At 45.5% G+C, this 26,679-nt stretch overlaps 1 protein-coding gene across 1 annotated transcript in view; it reads right to left on the reverse strand.

The window, feature by feature from the left end:
- The window catches only part of ARFGEF2 (ADP ribosylation factor guanine nucleotide exchange factor 2), a 97,837-nt gene extending 71,413 nt beyond the window's left edge, over positions 1–26,424 (reverse strand). The window contains exons 1-6 of the mRNA XM_058562510.1: positions 26,217–26,424; positions 11,822–11,852; positions 11,049–11,172; positions 3,747–3,893; positions 2,644–2,823; positions 2,053–2,287 (exon numbers count right to left, since the gene is read on the reverse strand). Of these exons, the coding sequence (XP_058418493.1) occupies positions 2,053–2,287; positions 2,644–2,823; positions 3,747–3,893; positions 11,049–11,172; positions 11,822–11,852; positions 26,217–26,337 (838 nt within the window). The 5' untranslated portion in view covers positions 26,338–26,424. The remainder of the gene's footprint in view (positions 1–2,052; positions 2,288–2,643; positions 2,824–3,746; positions 3,894–11,048; positions 11,173–11,821; positions 11,853–26,216) is intronic.
- Positions 26,425–26,679: the final 255 nt, after the last annotated feature.

Here is a 26,679-nt window from a genome sequence, read left to right on the forward strand (position 1 = left end):
GGTGACGGCACACCTCCGTCCTGACTTACTATTTGTGGTGTGATCCTCACAGGCAATCTGATTCCCACATTCTGGGGAAAGCCTCAGGGGGTGCACGAAATACTGGCAACAAAATCCACAGCAACATGCTAACTGCAAATCATCCTCTCGTGGTTAGAGCAGAATTTTAAGTTACTGTGTTTCTATAAAACTATATTTTAGAAATCAAGTTTTCCCTGATTCATTAAAAAAAAATGTATTTATTGAGTGTCTGCCATGTGTGCTGGGCACCATTCCAGGTGTCGGGAATATAGTAGTGAACAGGGCGGCCTAGGTCTCAGACAGGGAACAAGTAAATATAAACTCTCAGTATTTCAGAGTTTATGTTTGAAATACTGACGTATTCATAGCACACATGAATGCTATGAAGAAAATAAAAGAGGATGACGGGACAGAAGTGATGGGGAACTTGAGAGACAGTGATCAGTTTGAACCAAGAGACATGAAGATAAAGAGGGGTGGGGAATGGGTAGTAAGTGCAAAGGCACCAAGAGCAAGCACGGCGCTTTCACGGGCCAGAAACACTGGCCGCACGCTGTGCAGCAAACAAGGGGGAAAGAGTGTAGGAAGGGGACAGAGAGGGGGCAGGGGCCAGGTCACACAGGGCCCTGGAAGCTATGCGGGTGGTGCTGGCACAGATTTCACTCTGAATGGGACAGGATGGGAAATTACCAAAGGAGTTTAAGCAGAGGAGGGTCGTGATCTAATTCATGCTTTTAAGAGATCACTTTGGCTGCCGTGTAGAAAATGGGTTGTAGTGGAAGCACTTCATGCAGCCCAGAAAGGCCTGCTTTTACAACCACACTACTGTGCTTACTATAGGGTGTTTAAATATTAATATTTACTGATTGACCACAGCCTGATAAAGGTTACAGTAAAAACCTGGTCCTTGCCCTGAGAGCTAAGAAGGCAAAGATACCGACAGATACAGGGGCGGCCAGGAGTTTCTGAGCACCTTCCCTAAGACACGACAGCAGGATGGAGTGGACGGCAACTCTGCGCTCACGCTGAGACACGTGCAATTGTTAGTGGCAACTTTCTCTTTGCCCTTTCCTTGAGTGAACTGATACAGAACAACATCACACCAACAACACTTGGTCTGTTCCTCTGTACGCCAAGCATCTGGTAAATTACAGAGGAACAAAAGCAGCTCAAATACATGCACTTTAGTAGGGAACCACACTACCAACACAAATCATTACCAATAATGTGACAGAAGAAGGTGTGGTCAGATATTTCATGTAGCAACCAGCTAGAGTAAAGAATTATTTGACAGAATCACTTGGGAGGTGCATTCCGGAAAAAAACATGAATTGTGGATCTAGTTCATATAAACTGCCCAGGGAGAAATGCAAACATAAGAACTAATCTTATGACAACCCAATCTAAGATTTCATGCCTGATATTTTATTTACTTTAAGCCTATAATCAGGTGTGGAATATCGCTTTCATTTAAAAAAGCAAACAAAACCCAGTAACGTACTTGGTCACACAAGAAGAAAACAAAGCTATGTGCCCATCTATAGCCATCTGTGTGTCCACCCACCCACTCACCTTCTTGCTCCTTTCACAGGTGTCTGTGAGTAGCTACTAACTGCCAGGCAGTGGGCAAGGCACAGAGATCCCCGTGTATACATGACAGATGAGGTCCTTGTCCTCCTCAGGGAGGATAACACAGACACTGAATGACTAACCACCCAAACAATTAACTACTGGGAAATAAGTGTTCCAAACTGGGCCCAGTGCACTGAAGCTGCCATCAAGAAGCAGTAGCTCAGTACACCGCAGGAACTATTTAGAGAAAACTACACAGCTGACAATGAGACACTAGACACCATGCCTCGCCAGTTGTGTTCCTTAAGAGAAAGCTAAGGGGAAGTCAAGGGGGCGCCCAGAAATAGAGGAGCTGCTTTCAGACGTTTCCCACAGATGATACCAGACAACTCCTTTACCCGCCCCTCAGACACAGGACGATTCCCTCACAGCAGGAAAGGGACAGCGCCCGGTGCGTACCTGACAGGGATGGGCCTCCTTCTCTGGGCGCGTCTCCGTTCTCTGAGCTCACTTTTCCAGAACCACTGCTGGCATGTTCACCGTTGGTTAAGTCTGTCTTTTCAGGAGTTGTTGGTTTGCTCTGCACCTGGCTCTGCTTCAAATGACTGAACTTTGGGGACACTGCTACAGCTTGGATCACAGGGGACTGGGGTTTCGACTGGATTGGTTTTTCCAATTCTCTGGCCTCCTGCAACTAAAAGGCAACAAAAAAGGGATTCAATCTAAATGGTCCCAGTATTTTAATGAGGAACAGAAAATATGACAGCCTGTTGCTTAAAAAAATTCCCAAACAGAAGGATAAAATTTTAAAAAGGAAATAAATTCCTTTGACAAACTCAAAGCAAATTCTGAATGCAAATTTCAAAACCCATGTTACAGTCTCTCTCTGCTTTGTAAAGCAAGAAAAAAGGAGTGCAGAGAATTCAGGGGAAGAAGGGATAAACTTTAAAGTGCTAGTGCATCTTCATCCGGCACCGAGGACACACATGGAACAGTTCACAGCATCGGACGACGTCCCGCCCGCAGCAGCTGATAACTGCTACCACTCACCACTTGGTTTTCCATGCGGGTGAAAATGACGTTCAGCATCTGAGTAAGGGTAGCCTTGGCAGTGGTTTGATTGATGAGATTTTTGCTGGCCAAATAGATATTGTAACATGTCCTAACCGTCTGCAGGATAGTGCCCTCATGAATTTCAATGTGCGGGGATGTCACCGCTGTCAGAAGAGCCTAAAACAAAAGTCCACAACCTTCATCAGGACCTTCACCTTCACCAAGACCCACCCCACCCCAATCCTCCCACAGTCAAACTTTTCTACAGGGTTTGGCTTTGTTTTGGTTTGGTTTTATACGTTTTAAGAAGATGGCTCTGCAAACTAAACTGGAGTCAACTCGCTATTGCTCTGAGTTTAAAGATAATAAACTTAACTCCACAAAATCCAAATTATTTGAAGTAATTAAGTTGTGTTAAAGTGGGCTTTCTACCAGCTTACTTTAAAAAAAGCCAAAAATACAGACACTTCTCTCAGTAGGGAAAATGCTCCAACTTGATCTCATCTGTATTAATCACAAAATCTACATGTTTTGATAGGCAGTCAGTTTCCCAGTTCCCTGGTGGGTTTTCAAAGAGCTTTAGGAAAGGTGTGGCTAACAGGGAGCCATCCCTCACAAAGTTAATACATTCAGGACCTAAGATGCAGAATGCTGGCTATCCTGATCCTGTTCCCCTGACAAGCCAAACCATTCCTGGCGGCAAAAATGGAACAGGGAAGTGGAATGGGGGAGACAAGAGCACAAGGGCAAATTGGTGATAAGAGTATCAACAAGGGCCTGCTGAGAAACGGCAGACTGCGAACCCAGAATTTCAAGAGGAAACACCAGAGGATTTCAAGCCAATTTAATTCACAAGCAATTTACACTGCTATTAGCGGAACTGTTTAACTTGGAGAACGCACCTGGTTCCACTCTTCTTGTCTCAGTCCACGCTAATAAATTCTGACACGTAACAAAAGATCTAAGTTTTTCTTAGATCTACATTTTTCTGCTCCAGCTCAGCACCACACGAGACAACTACACCTGGTAAATCAAAAATCCAGATTCCCAAAGGGGACTTTCTAATTTAAAACCCAGACCAGGCAAACAAACAGAAATACCTTGATTATTTGTAACTGAACTCCTTCATCTGTCTGAGGGCCCTGAAAACAATTGCAAATAGTTTCAACGATCCTGTCGATCAGCCGCTTCCCGGGAGCTCCGCTGTCCGGGGCGTTGCCGGTGATATGTCCATATGCAATGAGTTTCTAAACACAGAAAGAACAGAGGTGAGAAACTTCTGCCTGGCCGGGACTGAGCTGCCCAGGGCAGCAAAAGACAGGCAGCCAGCATGGCCTCTAACTCCCAGTTCCCACAGCTCCCTCTGCTCCCCTGCAGCACGGAGGGCACAGCCACCCTGAGAGTGCGGCATTTGTCCTGTCTCCCGATGGCACAAGAGCCCCATGATGGTGAAACAGTGTCCCATGGAAGAGGCAAGGTGTAGTACAGTCCCCAGTACATAGCCACTTGTGCAAAAAATTCAGGGATTAAAAACTATACATAATAGAGACAGAAGTAGTCAGTGTAGCCTAGAGCTGGGGGATTAGAGGGAAATGGAGAGTGACCGCTGACGAGCACCAGGTTTCTTTCTGAGGTGACAAAGATGGTCTAAAATTAGACTGTGTGGTGATGGCTGCACAATTCTGTCAATATATGAAAATCACAGAATTGTATACTTTAAATGGGTGCATTCTATGCATGTGAATTATATCTCAAGCTGTTAAAAAACCATTTATGTAGGCCGGCCCCGTGGTGTAGCAGTTAAGTGCGTGCGCTCTGCTGCTGGCGGCCCGGGTTTGGACCCCAGGCGCGCACCGACGCACCGCTTGTCAGGCCATGCTGTGGCGGCGTCCCATATAAAGTGGAGGAAGATGGGCACGGATGTTAGCTCAGGGCCAGTCTTCCTCAGCAAAAACAGGAGAGTTAGCATGGATGTTAGCTCAGGGCTGATCTTCCTCACAAAAAAAACCAACAACAACAACAAACCATTTATGTATTTTTTTCTTTAAAGGTAAAGATACCTAAGAAACCAATGATAACACGTTTTGCTTGGGGGGGAACTAAGCAGCCGTGGCCGGGGGTGGGAGGCTAAGAAACTTTACAGTACATGCTTTCATTCTTTATAAATGTTGATTCATGTCAGCCTATTTTCTATTCCAAAAATTATAGTAAAAACGCTAACTGAATTCTGCACCTACGTCATCAAACAGCACGTGTCACCCACGTGGCTAAAGAGATGAGTGGCTGCTTGCGCTGTGGCTTCATGGTCAAGGGACAGATAGGTTTGGACAGGGGCCGCCCTTCAGACTGCCACCTCACTGATGACCTGGATTACATCACGGAGAATAGAGAGCTGGAAGGGAGCTCAAGGGTCAGGGGCAGAATGATTTCCAAGCCTGGCTGAGATTCAGAATCACCTGAGGGAGCTTATTAAAAATAGATTCCTGGACCTCAACCCAGACCCACTGCACCAGAACTTCCAGAGTGGAGCTGGGGGATCAGTGTTTTTCTCCAACCTATCCAGGTTATTTCGATGGTTGACCAGATAAAAGAAACCAGTCATCTGACACAGCCCCTCTGGGATACAGGATTACATTCTCTGCTTCCAGGGAATTACTAAAAAATGCCGTTCTGTTCTTTATCTTTTTTGGTTTCTGGCTTGTCACATTCTTGCCTCTACCTGCACAAAGTGACACAAGCTCCTGAGGTTATCTACAGTGCCACCACCGCCACGATACGAAAACTCCCCACCCTGCAAGAGCCTGATGCCGTTTCTCAATGGCGTTTCCCCATCATCAGCTACGGAAGCACCGCCACTCAATACACAGAAAGAAAAAAAGATTAAGAGAGAGTGGTCGAAAGTAGAAATATGATACTGTTGGTTCGAGTGACTAAATGAGCAGGAGAGAGGCCTGCACACACTCTGCTGATCAAGTCCAACCCCAGAGATCTCCTGACGAGGGGTAGGGAAGGGGGGTACTGAACTTGTTTTTGAAGAACAAGTCAAGATGCTCTTTACCTCATCCCCTGTCACTGCTGCTGCATATGCAGGATCCTCAGAGGGCAGTACCTGCTATCTGGTAAATGAGCTCTGGTTTCTGACATTGCTTACTCCTTACTCCTAATGGATTCAAGTCCCTTCTCAGTACTGGGTTATAAGTGGGATGGTCTATGAACTCGTAAAATGTGAATGTTGAAAAGTAGGCCCATAGAACCCAATACTAATGCTGCAAAGCAAAGATGGAAGTATACTGCTGGATATTTAATTTGAATACGAAAAAAAATTGGAAGTATTCTCCCCCTACAGACTCCTTAAAGGGCATATTATTCTTCAAACTGAAAAGGGTTTTAAGTATGATTTTACTCCCTTGTCTGTGGACTGAGACAGGGCCAGAAGAAAGCAGAGTTCCTGTGTCCTGTGGGTCTTCCTAGTTCTGCCTTCTCACCCTTCCTTTGCCAGACATTGTTCTGGGCACTGGGGATACAACAGTGAGTAAGACAGCCCTTTTTCTCAAAGAGTTAATAGGAACAGACCAAAGCCAAAAGTCCTGACTGGGACCTACAGGCCCTATGTGATTTGTAGAGATCTTGAAAACAGCAAGTTGCAGCAAAAATGCATACCATTATCTCATTTTTGGAAAACAAAAACTATGTGGGTATGTGTGTACAAGCATTTTTGTAAACACACAGAAAAAAGTCTGGCGACCTATCAGAGGTCCAGCAGCATGAGCGGGCTTGGCAAGCTCACCTGGGGAAAGTGTTTATCACAGTGAGTGAGGAGGGAAGCTACTGGCAGGTTTAAGCAAAAGATTAATGTGATGGGACACATTTCTAAAGGCTCCCCAGGCCCTGTGTGGAGAACAGGCTGAAGGGCACCAGGAGTGGAAGCAAGGGGCCAGTGTGGAGGCTACTTCAGCTGTCCTGGGGGGAAATGCTGGTGGCGTAGACTTTGGGGGAGGGGGGAGTGATAGAGATGGAGAGTAGAAGTTCCCGCCTTATTCCTTGCTGACACAGTGAGGGGATGGGAACAGCGATGGAGGAGGGAGGGCTCTGGGCAGCTGGCCCATTGATAACATGTGCCCAGGAAGGCTGCTTACACAGGGATGTTCACTGTAACCCTATCTGTCCACGCCCCTCTACAGGGGAAGGGATAAATAAAATGGTGGCGTAATATATCATATATCAGTCAAAAGAAATGCCCTATATTTGCATGCAGCAACACAGCTAGATCTTAAAAATACCATTGGATGCAAAAAGCAAACTGCTGAAAAACATGTAAAAGTGATACCATTTATGTAAAAAGAAAAAAAAGAAAGAAAGAAAACTATAACAGGCAAATGGATTTGGGACTAGGGGTCCAAGAGACTTCAGCCTTATCTGTAAAGTTCTAAAAAAATTTTTAACAGAGAATGTAGTCATGTACAACTTATATAATTACAAATGGATTTTAAAATGTGCATTAAAAAATCCAGTTTTTTTAGAAATAAGAGCTAAAAGATAATGCTTGTAGTATGGGCAGATGGCTCAGACCAGTGGTTTCCTACAGCCTTCACTGGGTGTAGCAACAAAATATTTGTACTCCATTTCTATCTATTTTTTTATCTTATCCTTTTAAAAATTCTCTGTAAGTTTTATAATGTAAGTTAATAACAATAGTACATGTATATAATCTTATAACTGAAGAAATATGAATATAGTGGGAGGATATTCTAAAAAAAATTTGTTATTGATATGTGCCCAGAACAACTGGGAGATCATTCACTAGGCTGGACGAGACTGAACCCTAACCCTCTTTCCCCCAGGCCTGGCCTTGAGGAAGTGTGTGGCAGACCAAGTGCTGAAGGAAAGGAACACGGAGAATCTTTATCACTTGGTAGAAGCGGACAGCAGGGGAAGTCTCCAGACTTCTGCCAGTGGGGAGAGGGAACGCTGAGCTGACTGTGCTCACGGCAAACCAAACCAAAGCTCTGCCACCCCCTCAGCTCTCCAAGCTCAGAGAAGGACGCCTTTAAATGCCCAAGGGAAGGCGGAGGATGTGTCTGCAGCTGGTTTCAATTCTGCCAAAACCAACCTTTACCCCTGGATGCTGGCCTTCCATTTCCAGAAGTCACAGAAGTTACCTCACCCACACTGGGAAAAGCCAGTCAAACAGGCGGTGCAAGGACAACCAAGAGGAGATGAAACCCGTCATTCAGTACTCCAGGGAGCACCCCGCCGCTTTCTAATGTCAGGAAAAGGACGACGTACTTTGCATTTTGTGTACTAACCCAAGAAATCCTAGCACACCTATTAAATTACAGAGAACTGCCACTCCAAAAAAAAGAGCTAACTTTATGTCATAAACCTCAAGACAGGTACTTCACTCTTAAATTTAAAACTCAAGTCAAGGCAGCAGGCTGAAGTAAAGCAGGATGTCAAGTTTCCATTAGAAATCATACACAGAGTTCCAGGAACAGACTATTTCTAGGAAAACACAGCATAATTTTAATTAAAGAGGCCAGAATTACAGGGTAATAGTTAAGAGTGGGGGTCAGCAACCTTCTTCTGTAAAGGACCACATACTAAATATTTAGGCTTTGCAGGTCATATGGTCTGTGTTCAGCCACAGATGATACGCAAACGATTGGGCACAGCTGTTGCTACGGACTGAATGTTTGTCTTCCCCCGTTCCCAAGCCCTAACCCCCAGTGTGACGGTGTTAGGAGGCAGGGCGTTTGGGAGGTGATTAGGTTTAGATGAGGTCATGAGGGTGCAGTCCTCATGACGGGATTAATGCCCGAGAAGAAGAGATCAGAGCTAGTGCACTCTCTGGGCCAGTGAGGACACGGTCAGACTTTGGCCGTCTACAAACCAGAAAGAGGGCTCTCACCAGGAAATGAATCAGCCGGCACGTTCATCTTGGACTCCCCAGCCCCTAGAACTGTGGGAAATAAATGTCTCTTGTTTAAGCCACTCAGTCTGTGGTATTCTGTTATATCAGCCTGAGCAGATTAAAACAGCAGTGTTTCAATAAAACTTTATTTACAAAAGTAGGTGGCAGGCCAGATTTTGCTTATGGTTGTAGTTGTTTTTTGCTGAGGAAGACTGGCCCTGAGCTAACATCTATTGCCAATCCTTCTCGCCTTCTTTTTTTCCCTTTTTCTCCCCAAAGCCCCAGTAGACAGTTGTATGTCATAGTTGCACATCCTTCTAGGTGCTGTATGTGGGACGCCGCCTCAGCATGGCTGGACAAGTGGTGCATCGGTGCGTGCCCGGGATCCGAACCCGGGCCGCCGGTAGTGGAGCACATGCACTTAACTGCTAAGCCATGGGGCCATCCCCGTATGGTCGTAATTTAAGGACCCCTGGTTAACAACACAGAACGGGGGTGGGGGTGGTAAGGAAGTTCTAGATACCCATCCAATTCCATCACTTCCTGGCCAGGGAACTTGACTGGGCTAATCACTTTATTCTCTAAGCCTCAGTTTCCTCAATTCTAAAATGAGGGTGAGAGTAAGTACCTCAGAGGGTTGCTGGGAAGATTCAACACAATAATGTGGATAAAGCACCAGGGCCCAGCACAGGCTGAGTGCTCAATACATGTTAGCCATTGTGCTTAGTATATCAATAATGTTAACTATCAGCACCACTTTCAAAAGTGAACCTTAACATGAGGAGAAAACAAAACCTAACTTACGCCAAATTTCCTCAGAAAATGTTCACAGCAACACATAATTTAGAAGTAAGACTTGAGCCTGCCATTTAAGAACTCTTGGCTCATTATACGTTTCACATAGGACAATCTGTACAGAATTATATTGAATGAGAAAATGGTTTTCATTTGGAAGAATTGCTTCTGTGAAGAAACTGTCATCAATTTTCAAGTGTAGATATATCAAAGGAGAGAGATTAATAGGGTAAATATTAGACTAGAGATGCCAAAAACGTGGTGCACCCACAGCCACTTGGCAGTCCTGTGCCTCAGCAGACATAACCAATCAATCACGGCACTTTCTCAAGAAACTCAGATGAAGCTTCAGATAACTTTTCAACATAGCTTCTAAGTAATCACAACATACAACTTATTCACTATTCCTATTCTAGACAGTACTGGTAAATTATGGATCTCTTTAATACATATTTTTAAATTTATCAAGCTTTTTTCATTGATGTAGGTGGCCCACCAGAGTTAAGAATAAATGTTCTTTGAGGTAACCAGGAACCTCAGGAGTAGATCTTAAGAAAAAATACAAGAATGCTGGACCAGGAATTAAGAAACGCAAGTTGTAGTCCTCTTTCTGTCTCTCACTATCAGTACGTCACTGGACAAGTCACCCTAACTTCTCTATTCCTGCTTCTTCATCAGTGAAAGGTAATTTATAACAAGGTTTCTGGTGGCTCTAAATACAGTCGATCTTCATTATTTGCAGGTTCTGTTTGTTTTTGCCATTTAAAATGGCCCCCAAGTGTAGTGCTGAAGTGCTGTCTAGTGTTCCAAAGAGCAAGAAGGCAGTGATGCGCCTTTCGGAGAAATCGTAGGTGAGATAAGCTTTGTTCAGGCATGTGTTAATAGTGCTGTTGACCGTGAGTTCAGTGTTAATTAGTCAATAATACATACTAAATAAGATGTCTTTAAACAGAAACGCACAAAGAACAAAGTTGTGTATTGATCAGCTGCTGAACATTTTGTGACCAGAGGCTCGTAGGAACTTAACCCTGTATTTCCTCTGGGAGCAATGGTTCAATATTCGCAAATTCAGTGCTCACAGTGACTTTATGAACATTACCACAAATAACAAGAATTGGTTCTATCTATTTCTCTACTTGATATTATGAATTTTAATGCCATCAAAAAAGAAGCGTAAAAATATCTTAAGTGCCCATGTGTACCAAACATTCCAATTAACGCTATAGGTTTGTTTAGGAAAACATAAATAGGAGAGATCAACAAAATATTTCTCACCAAACAAATTCTGTTTTAGCTAAGGAGGTCAGATCTCTCTCCTCCCTCCTTCACGAGACCTCCATAAAGAATAAGTTGGATCGCTCCTTCTCCATCGCCTCCGAGCGCATTCTGAGTACCAGGGTGCTCGCTAGCACAGCTCCTGTATAAGGACCACCTGTGGCCTGGAGAGGAGCCCCCTCACCCACTTTACACCATCAAGTTTTTGTTTTTATTTTTTTGTTGAGGAAGATTCGCCCAGAGCTAATATCTGTTGCCAATCTTCCTCTTTTTTGTATGTGAGTCACCACCACAGCATGGCTGCTGACAAGTGGTGTAGGTCCGTGCCTGGGACACAAACCCAGGCCACTGAAGCAGAGCATGCCAAACTTAACCACTAGGCCACGGGGCCAGCTCCCACCATCAAGTTTAAACATGGTACCTGCAAACAGTCGAGGGATGTGCTGACTACTCGTGGGGACTTGGACTGGCAAGCCAGCTCAAATGGAAGGAAATACTTGTCAGCTTCAATGAAGTTTGCCTTTGGTGGTGCGGCAGCGCCAAGCCTAGGAAAAAAGTAAGAGAGGCCCCGAGGGGAGAAATGAAAAAACAAAAAAGCTTGCTTTTCCTACACTTCACTCTAATTTCCCATCCCACTTGCAATCATTTAATTAAAAGTACCTTCAAACTGCATCTGTGGGGCTAGACAATTAAAAGTTTAAACACATGCATTAGGGGAAAAACACCAAAGTGCCACGTGCAGAGAACAAGGTCTGCGATTAGTGAGCTGTATCAACAGTGTCCTGGACTGAATCCTGGCATCAGCCACATCAGAGCCATATTGCCGCAATGTGACCAACTGGCTTTGTTACTATGAGGATGAGGAGCAGCCACTTAGGAGGCAAGCTGTCCTCCTGCCTAAGGAAGCATGACATACAAGAGGCAAGGGCTTTGCCTCTTCTGTCAAGAAAAGGTACAAGAGCATTAACTTATCTTCCTCACCCTTTCCTCCAAATATGTAATTACTGAGCCAGTAACCTGTTAACCTGTGATCGGATCAAACATACACCGAGCCTTGCCCAGCACTGCGCTAGGAGAGTGTGGGCTACCCCTGAGCATCAGAAAGAGGAGAAATATGCTGAGAAAGGGGTTCCCGCGGCCGCTGCCTACTCTTCTGACACCGTATTTCAGCAAGGAGCAAGTGCCCCAACTTACCTCTGCTTTTCTATTTCTGCTTTAATTTCATCTGGTGGGGAAGAAAGAAAGGCATGTTAGGAGCAAACAATATTTATATAAAAGAAAACTTTAGTAAAAGATATTCAGAAACTGTTAAAAAGACTGTTTATGAGATTTTTAAGTACAGAAATGGTGATACGAAGTGATAAAAAGTGATTATAATACCAACAATAAAAGCTAACATTTACATAGTAGTTACTATGTGCTAGGCATTGAGTTAAGTCCACAGTCCATGTTCTAGCTATTTCCATATTCTGCAAAATCTATGTTAATGATAGCTAACACAATATTATGGTAATACAAAAACATCTCAACTGTGTAAAAATATGCATAGAAGATTGAAAACAAACATAACAAAATATTGAAAGTTGTCTAAGTAGTGGGATGATGATTTTTTCTTCCCCTTTTTTCATATATTCGATGATAACCATATACACTTTTTACAGCAAACACTTTTTAAAAACTTGTGGTAAATATACATAACACAAAATCTACCATCTTAAAACCATTTTTAAGTGTACCATTCAGTGGTATTAAGTACATCCATATTGTTGTGCTAAGGCATATATAATTTTTATGAATTAAAATTAAAAATCTTTACCATGGAGGTTACAACTACAATGTTAAGGTCATGGAAATAAAGTGTCATTATTCAGAAATCACAGTCTCAAAGAGAGAGTCTTATTTCCAGGAGAACAAGGTTTTATGCCACTGAAACAACAGAACATCCTACCTAAATCAGGCAGACTCCCCCATCCAGGTGAATGTACTGCTGCACATTAGGCTCTGCAGGTTCAACGTATTATCAAAACAGGCCAATGAAGCAGGTCTACCCTGAATGCCATGGATTCAGTTAATCTCCAAAAGGCCAGCCTTCTTTACACAATCTCTTGAGAGCCAGTGGTTTGGATATGGCATTAGTGATCCTAGCAACCCCAGAACACAGTTTTGGAAATTACCGATTTCCTTTTCTTTGACAACTCTATTCTAGACTGAACTTCAGGACGTGAAAACCGAATAACTGGAGTTACTAGAGGTGGCAATTTCTAACCTTCAAGCCAGTCTTTCAATGTCTTCTTACTACACACATAAGAAAACAGGAGAGAAACACTCAGACAACTAATATCAAGCATTTTGCTCGTGGGCCACAAAGCCTATGACATACAGAATTTGTTAAAGAGAGCTCTGTGGCATGGTTCCTGCCCTTCAGAGACAAGAATCCACTAAAGCAGCAGCTCCGGCTTCTTCCGGCTGAGGCCCCAGGCTGAGGCTAGTTGAGACTGTGGGAGGGGCCCAGGAGATCCAGCCCAGGAGGCTAGTAGGCAAGCCTTCTTTGCAGAAATCTGTATCCATAACATCAAGGCTCTGCTTGGTGTAAGACTGTCGCTGTGTGACATGCCAGAGGGGCACTGCTGCCTGAACTCAGAGGTAAGGTTTCCTTCCAATCACGGTTACCTTGTTAGGGTGAAGTTGAGTGTTAAATGTATCTAAAGCAATCAGGCCTTCGCTACAGTCTGTGCTGGCCTCCAAGCTCTAAAGTAATCTGTTTTGGAATGCCACTGGTGCCAAACCACCAACGGAAGAATCAATTACCAGGACCGCGACTAACTCACTGAGGTACCAAGAGTAATAAAACCAAGAGCAGAGGTTAGACACTCAAAGTCCGGAGGAGGCCAGGCAGGGAACCTCAAGGAGAGATGTGGGGTAAGACATGAGGGGCAGGGAGGACCCCCTCCCCACCCAACAGGGCAAGGGGCGTAGCAGCACCTCAGCCCCAGTTGACTGGTACCATCAGAGACCCTGAGCCCACAGGGCCAGTTGTTCTGATCTTTCCAGAGGTCAAAATCTAGATTTTACGTGAAAGCTCCGACTGCAATTCAAAGCAACTTCAGCTATTTTAAAATATTATGGCTCTTGAAAAAAGACAAAATCGTCCCATTTGCAACAACATGGATGGGCCTGGAGCGTATTATGTTAAGTGAAATAAGCCAGAAAGAGAAAGACAAACACTGTATGATCTCACTCATATGTGGAATATAAACCAACACATGGACAGAGAAAACTGGACTGTGGTTACCAGGGGCAGTGGGGGTGGGGGGTGGGCACAAGGGGTGAAGGGGTCATATATATGGTGATGGACAAACAAAAATGTACAACCCAAAATTTCACAATGTTAGAAACCATTAAAACATCAATAAAAAAAAAGAAATTATGGCTCAAATTAAACTGGTTTGCAGGCTGCCCTGACTCGGGGGTTACCAGTTTGCAATCTTGGCTTTAACGAATAGGGAAGAATCGACAAGAAAGTATTTCACTGGCTGCAGAAAAGTAACTGCAGGGGAAAAAAGTGGCTTTTAAGAACTATGACCAGCACTATGAGGACAAAACATGCAAGTTTTGTACAAGCTAAATGTTGCTCGGCCAAAGAGCAAAGAGCAACCAAGGAGCCAGAGGATCAGGGTTCAAGGCCCAACCCCGCTACACATTACAGATGAAGAAATGAGACCCAGAGAGGTCACAAGCTGGCAAGTGGTGGAGCCGGACTTGAACCCAGAAAATCGGGCTCCAGAGCCCGTGTTCATAACCTCTTGGGTACCTGGAGTCTCAGATCAGCACACAGACTTACTCTGTCAACTATAAACGCAGACAATATAACTGCTGGTTTTGCGATCACTAAGACAAACGGTGACCGCTGCGCCCACAGTTCACAGCACTGGAGCTCATGCTCCTCTGTGAGCCCCACCTGGCCTCGGGGAGGCTATTCATACCCCGGCTCTGGAATCTCCCAGGCCCCTTTCCTGGCCTGCTGAGGTAGGACCTCAGTGAGGGTGCACCCTGGTTTTCCCATGGGAACGAACAAGGGCCAGAGTGACTTGTGCAGCGGCGGCAGCGGTGCAGCAGCGCAGGGCAAGGCGAGTCAAGAGCACAGAGGGCCCTCCTTGGGGAGCTGGCAAGAGGAAACAACCGGGACACCCATTGCAGACCCCTCAGCTGTGAACCGAACTTCACAGACTTTCTTTAGTTTTCCTAATTTACACTTAAGTGTCCCCACAAGAATTAGGGATTGTTGCACTCCCTAAACTACTCTTTGTTACAGAAAAAATTTGAAAAAAATCTTCTCCACGTGGCACAGCAGGGGTCCAGATGATGGGAAGCCCCGGGAGGGAAGGGGGAGTGGCCTGAGCTGACCGGTTTGACAGATGACTCTGGCTGCTGTTTTGAGTGTAAAGAGGAGGGTAGCCAGGACAGAAGCAGGGGGCCATCAGGAGGCTCCTGCTCACAATCCAGGCAGGTGATCACGGGGGCCTGGACCAGGGCCAAGGCTGCGGGAGTAGAGAGAAGCACCAGTCTGGACCACGTGAAAGCGCCATTTCTACACCAAATATTAGTAGTTTCATATGGTCCACCTAAGAGCTGGCTTCTGGATATATCTGGATAATATAACATTTTTTTCCATTAAAAAGAGGTAGAAAAAGGGACAAGGAAAAGGTGTGTAGCAGAGAGCCTCACAGCTTGACACAGCCTGGCGTGGTGGAAAGAAAAGAAATAGGTTTGAGATTGAGAAAGAACTAGGGTCAAGTCCTGACACGGACATCTATCAGCTGAATGACGCCTGGAATCTGGATTTCCTACTCTAAAAAATGAGGATGATAAAAGGCAGCCCCATAGGCTCCAGAGACTTTAACTAGGCCATTGGGTGCAGGAATTCTCTCGATAACTCCATGAGAGAAGTACTGTCAGATTAACGGCTGACACACAGTAGGTGGTCTGGCACACAGTAGGTGGTCAATAAATGTCAGTTCTCTTGCTCTTATCTCAAAATAAGAGTCAGCAACAGTGCAAAATCTCTGGTGCATCAGTGGGACCAAGCAGAGCTAAGGGAAAAAGAAAAAGAGCAGAACCCAAACCATAATAATCACAGCTGATGTTCACTAGGGACAGGTGCCCATTCGGTCCTCACCACAACCCGGGGAGGCAAGAGCATTCTTATCCCGTAACTGTTACACAGGTGAGGGATCCGGGCACAGTCACCTGCCCACGGTCAGAGCCAGGAAGTGCTACAGCATAGTCCGGATTCACACCCCGGCTGTCTGCTCCAGAGCCGACACTCCAGAACCCCTCAGTGAGGAGGAGGAGGAGGAGGATGGGAGAAGGAAGAAGAGCAGATGGTGGGACACACCTGCTCAAGTTTATGGCTCCACATTTTAACAGGCACTGCTTTCCAACTGCCAACTGGGCTAAGAGCAGCAATAAATGAGCAGGCTGAAAGGAGGAAGACCTGAGTGAGGTGGGGCAGCTTCAGCTGAAAAGCCACACTGTCTTCCCGGGAAATCCTTTCTGGGTATCACAGTCATCTAGGAACCTCTCAGGTCACACATGCACACACACCCCATTCACCAGCGCCTTTGGCACCAACTCACATTCTCTGCTCCACTCCCAAGCTGAGTCCAACAATGGCCATCACCAACTTCATCCCATCACTGGTCAACTCCCCCAAAGTCCCACAATACCCCTTCGACCCTTCAACTCTCCTCGCACATCAGATCTGCCACACTCCTCCCTACTATGCAAACCAACGCTGCCCTCAATTCCTTCAACCCCCTCCAGTGACCCCCTCCTCCACTCCAAGCCAGCCTGGTGTGGTGGGTCACACTCTGCATCTTGTCCCATGCGGAACTGCGGCACTTTCAGCTCCTTCCTGTTCTCTGCCCACAACCTCCTTTCCTTCCAGCTGACCCACTCAACTGCTCCCAGTAAGACCTTTCTTTGGCCTGTCAGACCTTGACAAGGCCAACATGTCAGCTTTCCTCTTTTATCGTTTTCCAGGATGGACCCCATTAGCAGGACTGTTATCGGAATGACAGGCAACCAATAGCCTTGACTCTCTCTGACTTTTAGTCTTAACTTCTGGCAAAATCCCAAACTTAGATAATACTACCATCTCCTTTATCCTGTCTCCACCTAACAACCAGACCTCTGACAACAGGGCAAGTTAGTAGGTCTATAAAGCCATAATCACCGACCACAAATGGAACCCAAATACTGCCAGTTGAACCCATTTTCTCTAACTTTCCCCAAAGACTACTGCACATTTCTCTACTCTCCTCAAATACCTCATGTCTCCCTCCTAATCATCACCTTCCTCTTTACTCACAACCGATGGACTGGCCTCCTATTTCATGCAGAAATCAGAAGACACCACAGGAGACTCCCTCAACTTCCTGTTAGCAAACCTACAAAGTGAGCTTCTTCAGCACCCACCCTCCACTCTCTCCTGCCAGAAGACAGTTAGTGCCCAACCCCTTCACGTCTGTAGTCTCCCATCCCTACCCGCCTTCTCAGGAACTTCATGCTCTCCGCCCCTCTAGAATCTGATCACTTCTCACCATGCTAGGCCACCACCATTACCCTAGGCCAAGCCTCCATCATCTCCCCCTGGCCCACCACAACAGCCTCTTAACTGGTCTCACTGCTTCCGCTCTTACCCTTCTTCCCACCCCACATCTCCACACAGCAGCCAGGGGGATTTCCTTAACATGTAAATCAGATTACGTCTGCTCAAAACAGATTATCCACAACCCTCATGATGTAAATCAGATTACATCTGCTCCTTTGCTCAAAACTCCCCACTGGCTTCCCATCTCAGGCTGAGTAAAATCCAAAATCTTGACCTTGGCCTCCAAGCCTCTACAAGATTTGACCCCGCTATCCTCTGATCTCCCCTTCCACCACCCTGCCCCTGGCCTACCTGCGGCATGTTCCTGTTTCAGGGCGTGTGGACTTGCTATTCCTTCTGCCTGGAATGCCCTCCCTCCCCCAGATATCCGCATGGCTCACGGCCTCACTTCCTTCAGATCACCGTTCAAATGTCACCTCTTCAGAGAGGCCTTCCCTCACCAGCTAAAACTGACACCCTAAGCCCTCCTTGCCATCTGTCTCCTAACCTGCTTTATTTTTTCACTCTACTCTGATTTCTCTAATCTTTCTTCACAGTATTTACCACCCGGGACATATTTGTATCAGTGCACTCATTATCTGTCTTCCCAGGGAGAATATAAAGGTTATGGCAACAGAGACTTGTGTCTGTTCTAGTCCAGCACCTAGGAATTCCTAGGCACAAAGCAGGCACTCAATATTTGTTGAATGAATAAACTGCCCTTTCTCTTTCCTGCATTATTTAACCTCTCCCTCAACTGGCTCCCTTCTCAATGACACTTAAACAAGTTCAAGTCTCTTCTACCTTTAAAAAAAGAGAAAACAAAAAGCCTCCATGATCCACAGCTCCCTCCTCCCCTCTACACCACAGACAAACTCTGGGAAAGAGTAGTCTATGCTCACCTCCCACTCGTGCCTCAGCCCAGGCAGTCTGGCTTTCCCCGTCGGTGCACCACCAAAACAGTTCAAGCTAAGGTCACCAGTGACCCACACGTCTCTAAATCTGACGGGCATTTTTCCAGTCCCCACCTGACTTCACCTCCCTGCAGCATTTGACCTGACTGACCTCACCCTCCTTGAAATGTTCTCTACTTCTGGCTTCACTAGCACACATTCTCATCTGCCCTCTGCTTCTTGCCCCATCTCTTCTCCATTTCCTTTGCAGACTCAGCCTCCTCTGCCCAGCTGGGCAGGCCGGGGTTCCTCAGGCCCAGGCCCAGGTCCAGGCTCCCGTCTCTCCTTCTCTGTACACTCTCTCCCTAGGCCACCTCATCCTCACCTACACCTTCAATTCCCAGCTAGGCTCTGAAGACTCCTAAATCTCAATTTCCAGCCCAGGCCCGTCTTATGAACATCAGGCTCATACATCCATCCACCTCCTACCCTACCTGTCCAGCTGGATGCTCAAAGGCAGGGGAAACGCAACACATCCAAGGCCCAACTCAGATCAGTCTCCTCCCCCAGCTCTCTCCAGATGGTCCTCCCACACTCCCATCTTAGAGAACGGCACCACCGTTCACCCACTTGGGGGAGTCAGAAACTTGACAGTCAATCCTTTCTCATGTTCTTACCCAACCCATCACCAGGTTTTGTTAGCTTTACCTTCTAAACAAGCGGGGAATACCTCCACTGTGCTCTATTTGTATTGTCACCACTCTAAGTCCAGGCCACCAACACCTCTCACCTGGAAGATGGTAACTGCCTCCTCGCTAGTCCCTGGGCAACCCTGCTGGTCTTCCTCTAAGATGTGCTGAGCACAACGGCCCAGGTGATGTTTCCAAACTGCAAACCTGGTCATCCTATCACCTTCTTCCCTGTGTAGAACTCTTCAGTGTTGTCTCACTGCTTTTGGTCTCAAAATCAAACTCCTCACCATGACCTCCAAGGTCCTGCATGGTGGGGCCCTGCCCTACCTCTCCCATCTTATCCCCAAACACTCTCTCTCCTCATTTACCATGCTCCAACCACAGACTGGCCTCTCTTAGTTTCTTGTTTTTTTAATAAAAAAAATTTTTATTTTGAGATAATTTAGATTCACACACACACAGTTGTATTTTTTAGTTTCCTTAACATTTGCACACCTCTCTGCCACAGGGCCTTTGCACATGCCCTTACCCCTGCTGCCAAAATGCCTCTCACCCCAACCTATTTAGTTCTTATTTATCATTCAGAACTCAGGACTTCCTCAGGGAAGTTTTCCCTCACCCCTTTGTTCCCCTCCCTTGCAGGACAAGGTTCTTCTTCTTCACAGGACTTCTCAGGTTGTTAGCATGACCCAGATGATGTGATCATCTGAACAATGCCCTTCTTCTCCATGAACTGCAAACTCCATGAGAACGGGGTCCTTGTTTATTTTGTTTCCCTTGCATTGTGACACCAGGTACGACACCCAAATAAAAATTTTCTGAATGAATGTCAGCCTGGTTTGGTCTACAGATGAAAGGACGATATAAAGAACAAATATGCACTGACCACCCCCCAGGACTGAGGGAAAATTTAAGAATTTTAAGTCCTAGAATAAGAAGGCTGTTCTCCCGACAAATCTATAAAACCTAATAAAAAAGCTAAAAGATTTATTTACAACCAAGACAGTAAACCAAAAGAAGCTTCTTATAGGAAGACTCCAGGAATGAATTAGCAAACATAAAACTATTTTCTAAGATAAATTTGCTGGAAAGAAAGGCAAGTATTTTCCTGGCAGGCCCCCTAAGCCTGCTGAAAATGGTGAGGACTAAATACAGTTCTGAGCTATTTATACAGGAGACTCCATGTACTTGCTGATTAAGTACACGTTTTCACAGGTTCACTCTTTTCCATAAAGAACGGTCTTACTGTTTTCCCTAGCACTGCTTACAGTCTCCCCTGAGACTTACAAGCACAGGACAGAGCTCTAAATCATCCAACCCCTTGCTTGCCTGGAGCTGAAATGTCAGAGAGTAGCAAACACGTCCACAAACCAACCAATAAGGGAGACAGAGAAGAGCAGTGTTCAGTTCCTTCTCCTTTAACTGTGGTAACACCAGCACCTCTGAATTTCAGCAGGTTTCTGTTAGGTGTGTCAGTTACTTTACTGCACTAGTTCCTTTAACCTTTACGATAATCCTGTGACACGGGTATTATCACCTTTATCATTTCAGAAAGCTGAGGCTCAAAGAAGCTAAATTATTAGCCCGGGATCATAGGACTAATCAACAAACAAAGTTTCATACTTAGCTCTCAATGAATTTTCTGCCAATCCAATAAGTAAATGCTTTGCAGTAATGAAAATCTAATTTTTAGATGCTATTTCTAGACAGATGACCTCCTCCTGAAGAATCATCATAAAGCTTTTCAACATAAAGTAATCTGTCAGGGTCCCGAGCCCTGTTATTTCTCAAGACTTTTATAATCTATGGCACTTGTGTATGAAATGTCTAATCAAAACACCAGAATTTGCTAAAATTAAAGGTTTTATTCTGTATTTCAACTGAAAGCCTTACTTTATTTGCTATGACAATTTAGGGATAATTTTGGTATTTTTCAAATTTTGCACTTAGGTTCTTCTTAATGGTTAGAATGGTTATTTTGAACACATCAAAATTAGAAGAACAACAACATCATATGGAGGAAGAAGCAATTTACCATGTATCATATAGACGTGTCAATGTTGAATGTTTTCTGCACATTAATATACAACTAAGATTTGTGAATGTACTCACTTAATTGGCTCCTTCCCAATGGCATTTAAACAAGTTCAAGTCTTTTCTACCTTTCAGGGAAAAAAAAAAAAAAAAACACTCCCATGATGCACACCTCCCTCCTCCCCTTCACACCACAGCCAAACTCTGGGAAACAGTTGTCTGTGCTCACTGTCTATTTCCTCACCTCCCACTCAGGCCTCAGCCCACTCCAGTCTGATTTCCACCTTCATCACGCCACCAAAACAGCTCAAGCTAAGATCACCAATGACCCACATGTCTCTAAAATCCCATATATTAAACAGTTCGAGCAGAAAAATCTAAAAATGGATTTTATGATTTATAGGCCAGGACAGAGCACGTGTTGTCGCTGTCTCCCACCTGGCTGTGCAGATGTGGGCAAGCTGCTCTCTGAGCCTTGGTTTCCCTTTGCCTGCTGTACCAAAGACGGACATGAATTACGTGTCCATGATTAATGAGCGAGTTTACTGCTGATGGAGAGAGATGTCACAAACCAGAAAAACTTAGTTACTCAAATGAAGCTACGGGAAACCCGCTCTTTACCCTCATTTTTTCTTCCCGTTAGCCCCTAAATCAAAGTAAACCAAAGACATATGCAGTAAAAAGCTGCAGAGAAAAAGATGTGATCTTTTTGACTAGAGGCTTTCAAATACATCTCAAAATTCAACTACAGAAAATATGGTCTCTTTACTTACTGAATGCTTTACTTACAGAAACTTCACCAAAACTTCACTGCAGTATAATGCCTGTTTAAAGACTCCACTGAGTATTTTACATACAAGAACCTTCACATGGAGACGCAATCAGCATGGGAGTAACGGTTAAGATCTTGGGCTCTGGAGCCAGACTGCCAGTGTTCACACCCTGACACCCTGGCTCCACCGCTTACTGGCTGAGTCACGCTGGCCAACTTCTCTGGGCCTCAATGAGGATAATAATAGTAAGGACCAAACTGCATGTAAAGCACATGGCACTGTGCCTGGAACAGAAACGCTTAGTACACAGGAGATAACCTATAGTTATTACATAACATGTGATTTCAAAAAGTCACTCAGTTGGGGCCGGCCTGGTGGCACAAGCTGTTAAGTGCGCGCGCTTTGCTGCGGCGGCCTGGGGTTCGCAGGTTCGGATCCCCGGCGTGCACCGACGTATTGCTTGTTAAGCCATGCTGTGGCGGCGTCCCATATAAAGTAGAGGAAGATGGCCACGGTTGTTAGCTCAGGACCCATCTTCCTCAAGAAACAAGGGGAGGATTGGCATCAGATGTTAGCTCAGGGTTAGTCCTCCTCACAAAAAAAAAAAAAAAAAAGTCACTCAGTTGCATGATAATGATGCGTCAACGTAAGTTCATCATTGTAATAAACGTACCACTCTGGTGAGGGATGTTGATAACAAGAGAGGCTATGCATGTGTAGGGGGAGGGGGTATGAGAATTCTCTGTTACTTTCCATGCAATTTTGCTGTGAACCTAACACTGCTATAAAAAATAAAGTCTATTTGGGGCCTGCCCGGTGGCGCAAGCGGTTAAGTGCGCGCGCTCCGTTGCTGCAGCCCAGGGTTCACGGGTTCGGATCCTGGCCGCGCACCGACGTACTGTTTGGCAAGCCATGCTGTGGCGGCGTCCCATATAAAGTGGAGGAAGATGGGCATGGATGTTAGCCCAGGGCCAGTCTTCCTCAGCAAAAAAAGAGGAGGATTGGCAGATGTTAGCATAGGGCTGATCTCCTCACAAAAAAAATAAAAGTAAAGTCTATTTTTGTAAAAAAGCCACTCAATTTCATATGAAAAATATACAGGTATGTTTACTATTCTTTTTATATTTTCTTGATAATGACTAAGAATAATGACAGCTAGCAATTATAGAGCACTTAGCAATTTGTTCACATTAAATTGTTAAATAAGATACTGCATCTTTTATCATACATGTATATACGAAAAGAGTATTATTAGAACAATTCAGTTAAAGTTTTCCACATTTCCAGACAAACTTTTCCACACCCAATTTAAAAACACTCAGACTATCTTGTCAACTCTCCAAACTACACAGAGTTTAAGAGCAGAAATATCATTTAAAGAGAGATCATGGGAGAAAATGGCTCTTAAATAAGACAGTCATGAAAGGGAGGATTAAGAATTTAATTATGTGCCCCAACAGAGGGCTGAAAGGTTCAAGATTATTAATATATATTAAAGCTTCATTAACAAGGTAAAGAGCAACAATGTCCTGGGAGTGATGAATACTCTCCCAGTATTTTGATTTCTCCAGATCATGGTTGGAAAGACACGATCCCCTAACTGGGCAGTCCCTATCATTGCATTTGGTGCAGATGAATCACTGAGATTACTCCAAACCTGGTCCATCCTGATCATCGATGCTTTTACAAGGGACAACCCCTGTCATCATGGAGCTTAGCAAGTTAACACTCCAATAAACACAGCCTTTTAGTTGTGTAATTACATTCTTATTTATTGCCTCTACAGACCGAACAGAGCAATAAGTCATTCCTGAACAAGGAACCAATGGAGGTTACGAATATCAAGCTAGCGCGCTTATAGTTTCTGTGGTTTGTCACAGCTTAAAATAGTAATAAACATAAATAATAGCAGCAAGCCTTTACCGAGCACCTACGACACACCGAGTTCTCGGGACTTGTCAACTAACCTCATTTTTATAATAACCCTGTGAGGAAGGTATAAGATCTGTCCAAGATCACAGAAAGCAAGTGGAAGGCAAGGGCTCTGAACCCAGGCAGTCTTAAGTCCAGAGAACACGCTCCTAATCTCTATACTATCCAGCCCTGCAGCCCTGACTCCCTACCCCAATACACTACAACCGGTGGAATCGTACCACAGAAGCTGTTTCCTGTAAGTGCTCTCTATTATCCAAGCATTTCAACTTTAAGCGGTTATTTACAGTTCCTCTTATCAAAATTAACAATAATCTACACATGGTAATCTCTAAAATACCAGCCACATTGCAACACTTCTTATACAGACTGGTTTCAGCCACTTTTACTGGACACAAGATGGTGCCTTGAGATGCAGAGTGAAATACCACCAGGTACTTTGCTCTATGTTTTCTATTGTGTATAAGTAAAAGCAGTCATTTCCATTTAACAGCAATGACACACAGTTACTCTCTTAAAAAAGGTGTCCAGTTTAGCTCAACACCATGCAGAGGTTCCCTTATAATAGTTGCTATTACCCAATTTGATAATGATGAGCCACCACGTCATTTTGCTATTCATTTAACCCGCAGTCAAATTTCTTCCTATATAGGCTACTTCTCGCAATTCACTACTGAAACACTGAACGTGCATTCCACAACTTAGCTCGGAAAAATCTGAACTTCTGAACAAAGATAAGATCCAAAAATAGCTCATAAGCTCTCAATGCTATGGCCCTTAAGACAATTCTATAAGTAGGTTCCAACAATGTGATACACGATTTTGTGAAAATTTTGTTAAGTTTTCTGTAGGGGGAATGAAAACTTTTCTGCCAAATAACTATTTTGAAACTTCTGCAACAATACTCTTAAGGCAATGTTGAGAGGGTAGAAGATTTTAAATTATTAAATAAGATACTGCATCTTTTATCATACATGTATATACGAAAAGAGTATTATTAGAACAATTCAGTTAAAGTTTTCCACATTTCCAGATTTCAAAGTGGAGTTATAAGTATCAAGCTTTTGCCTAACTAACAAACTGCTTTGTAGTACTTATCCTGCATTCCTGATAAAACAATATCCAACAGTTAGCCTTAGGTTTTCTGAACTGAAAAGCTTTAAAAATCTAAATCTCAGTAAATTCCTCCCATTAGTCCTGAATTTCACAGAACTAGCATCTGTTTCCAGATTATCTAAGCAACAACAATCTCTATATCAATAGTTCTGGACCCTTGAGGGAAGTTTCAGACCCTTTAAAAAACCTGATGAAACCCACAGACACTCTTCCCAGAGAAGTGCAAAGTTCACAAGCACATTCCTAGGCCCCAAGAGAATTCCAGCGCTGTGCCTTGCACCAAATGAAGGGAGAAAGGTGACGGCAACCTCACATTCTGTGATAGAAAATCAAACTTTCTCGGGCAATTTGTTAGGAAAAACAAGTCTTTTTACTGATTCCAAACCAAAGGCATTGGGGTGGCGAATTAACCTGAAGCCAGCTCTGGTCAAATGTTTTGATCCTCACCGCCCAGAACTCTCTTCTCCTGAAACTCCACATGGCGGATACTTCTTGCCTTTCAGTACTCAGCTGAAAGATCGCCTCCTCAGAAACGATTACTTTCTTGACCACCATATCAAAAACAGTCCTCAGCCCCTCTTTCCCCCATCTCGCTCTTTTATTTTCACAAAAATACTTATTAGTATTCAAAAATGTCTCATTAATTTTCTTATATACTTATTCTGTCTCCCCTATCACAGTATAACTCCATAAGGGCAAACACCTTGTCTGCCTTGTTGCCCACGACAGCGCCTACCACAGGGCCTGGCACACAGTGGGCGTGCGGTAAATACGTGGTGAATGATCGAAACTGAAAGGATGTTGATGTTGGAATCAACTAGTAAGGTTTTAAGGAGCTAGAGTTCTCTCTCTGTCTCCGTAATCTGTGGGTCCATTCGATCAGCATCTACTACGTGCCCGGTACTGTTGCGCGTGCAGAGGGTCCAGCGATAAACAAAACAGACAAGTAGCCTTGCCCTCACAGACCCTCTATTTTAATGGACCGCCCGAAATAAGCAGATTTCTTGCACACTGCAATACTTGGGAGATGCAAAATAACCCTCTACATTCCTTCGTTGAAGGAGTTATGGAAGATCCCCAAATGAAAGGAAAACCTTCTCCAATCCGTCACTTGCAAAGCAAGCCTCAGGGGTTTCCCTAAACCACTTGGGCAGCTCTTCGCACCTGCTCTGCTCACACAGGGGAACCCCAACCAGCAGAGCGCAGGTGAAGAAAAAACTTCGGACACGGGCTACCGCCTCGGAGGGTGGCGACGGAAGGAACCAGGAAACAGGACGGCAGAGAGTGGCGGGCAGAGCCCTGGGCTGGGAGGCTGGAGAGCCAGCCCTGGCTGTCACCAACTTGCCAGGTGACCTTGGGCCAGTCTCGAGCCGCATCAGTTTCCCAGGGGGCTCATGAGGAGGCGGGGAGGTGGGATTCGGGTCGGGGGGAGGTGGAGCCCAGGAGGCCGGGCGGGGTAACGGCCGGCGCGGGGCCGGGCCGGGGCAGCTCACCCACCGAGCGCCACCTGGCAGGCCCTGCGCAGCTGGGAGTGCTGGGGCCGCTTCACCTCCTTGTCGGCTAGGATCTTCTCCAGGGCCCGGGACACGAACATGCTCTTGGTCTGGCTCTCCTGCATGGCCCTGGCCCGGCGGGGGCTGGCGGCCCCGCGGACGGGCGGCGCGAGCGAGCGGGCGAGCGAGGCTGCGGGTCCGGCGTCCCGGCCAGCACCGGCCGCGTCCGTCGGCGCCGCCCCGTCAGGAAGCGATGCCGCGGCCCCACGGCGCCGCCATGTTGGAGCGCGTCACGTGACCACGTGACTGGCGGGGCCGCTACGGCCGCCGCGCGTCCCTCGACCCCGTGACCCCGCCGGGGCGGGGCCTACGGCTGGGGGCGGGGTGGGGCGGGGCCAGGTGGGCGAGAAGGGGAGGGGCGAGAAGGGGAGGGGCGGGGGAGGGAAGGGAAAAGGAGGAGGGGAGGG

The sequence above is a fragment of the Diceros bicornis genome, chromosome 19 (genome assembly GCF_020826845.1).
Source record: "Diceros bicornis minor isolate mBicDic1 chromosome 19, mDicBic1.mat.cur, whole genome shotgun sequence".
NCBI classification, from domain to species: Eukaryota; Metazoa; Chordata; class Mammalia; order Perissodactyla; family Rhinocerotidae; genus Diceros; species Diceros bicornis.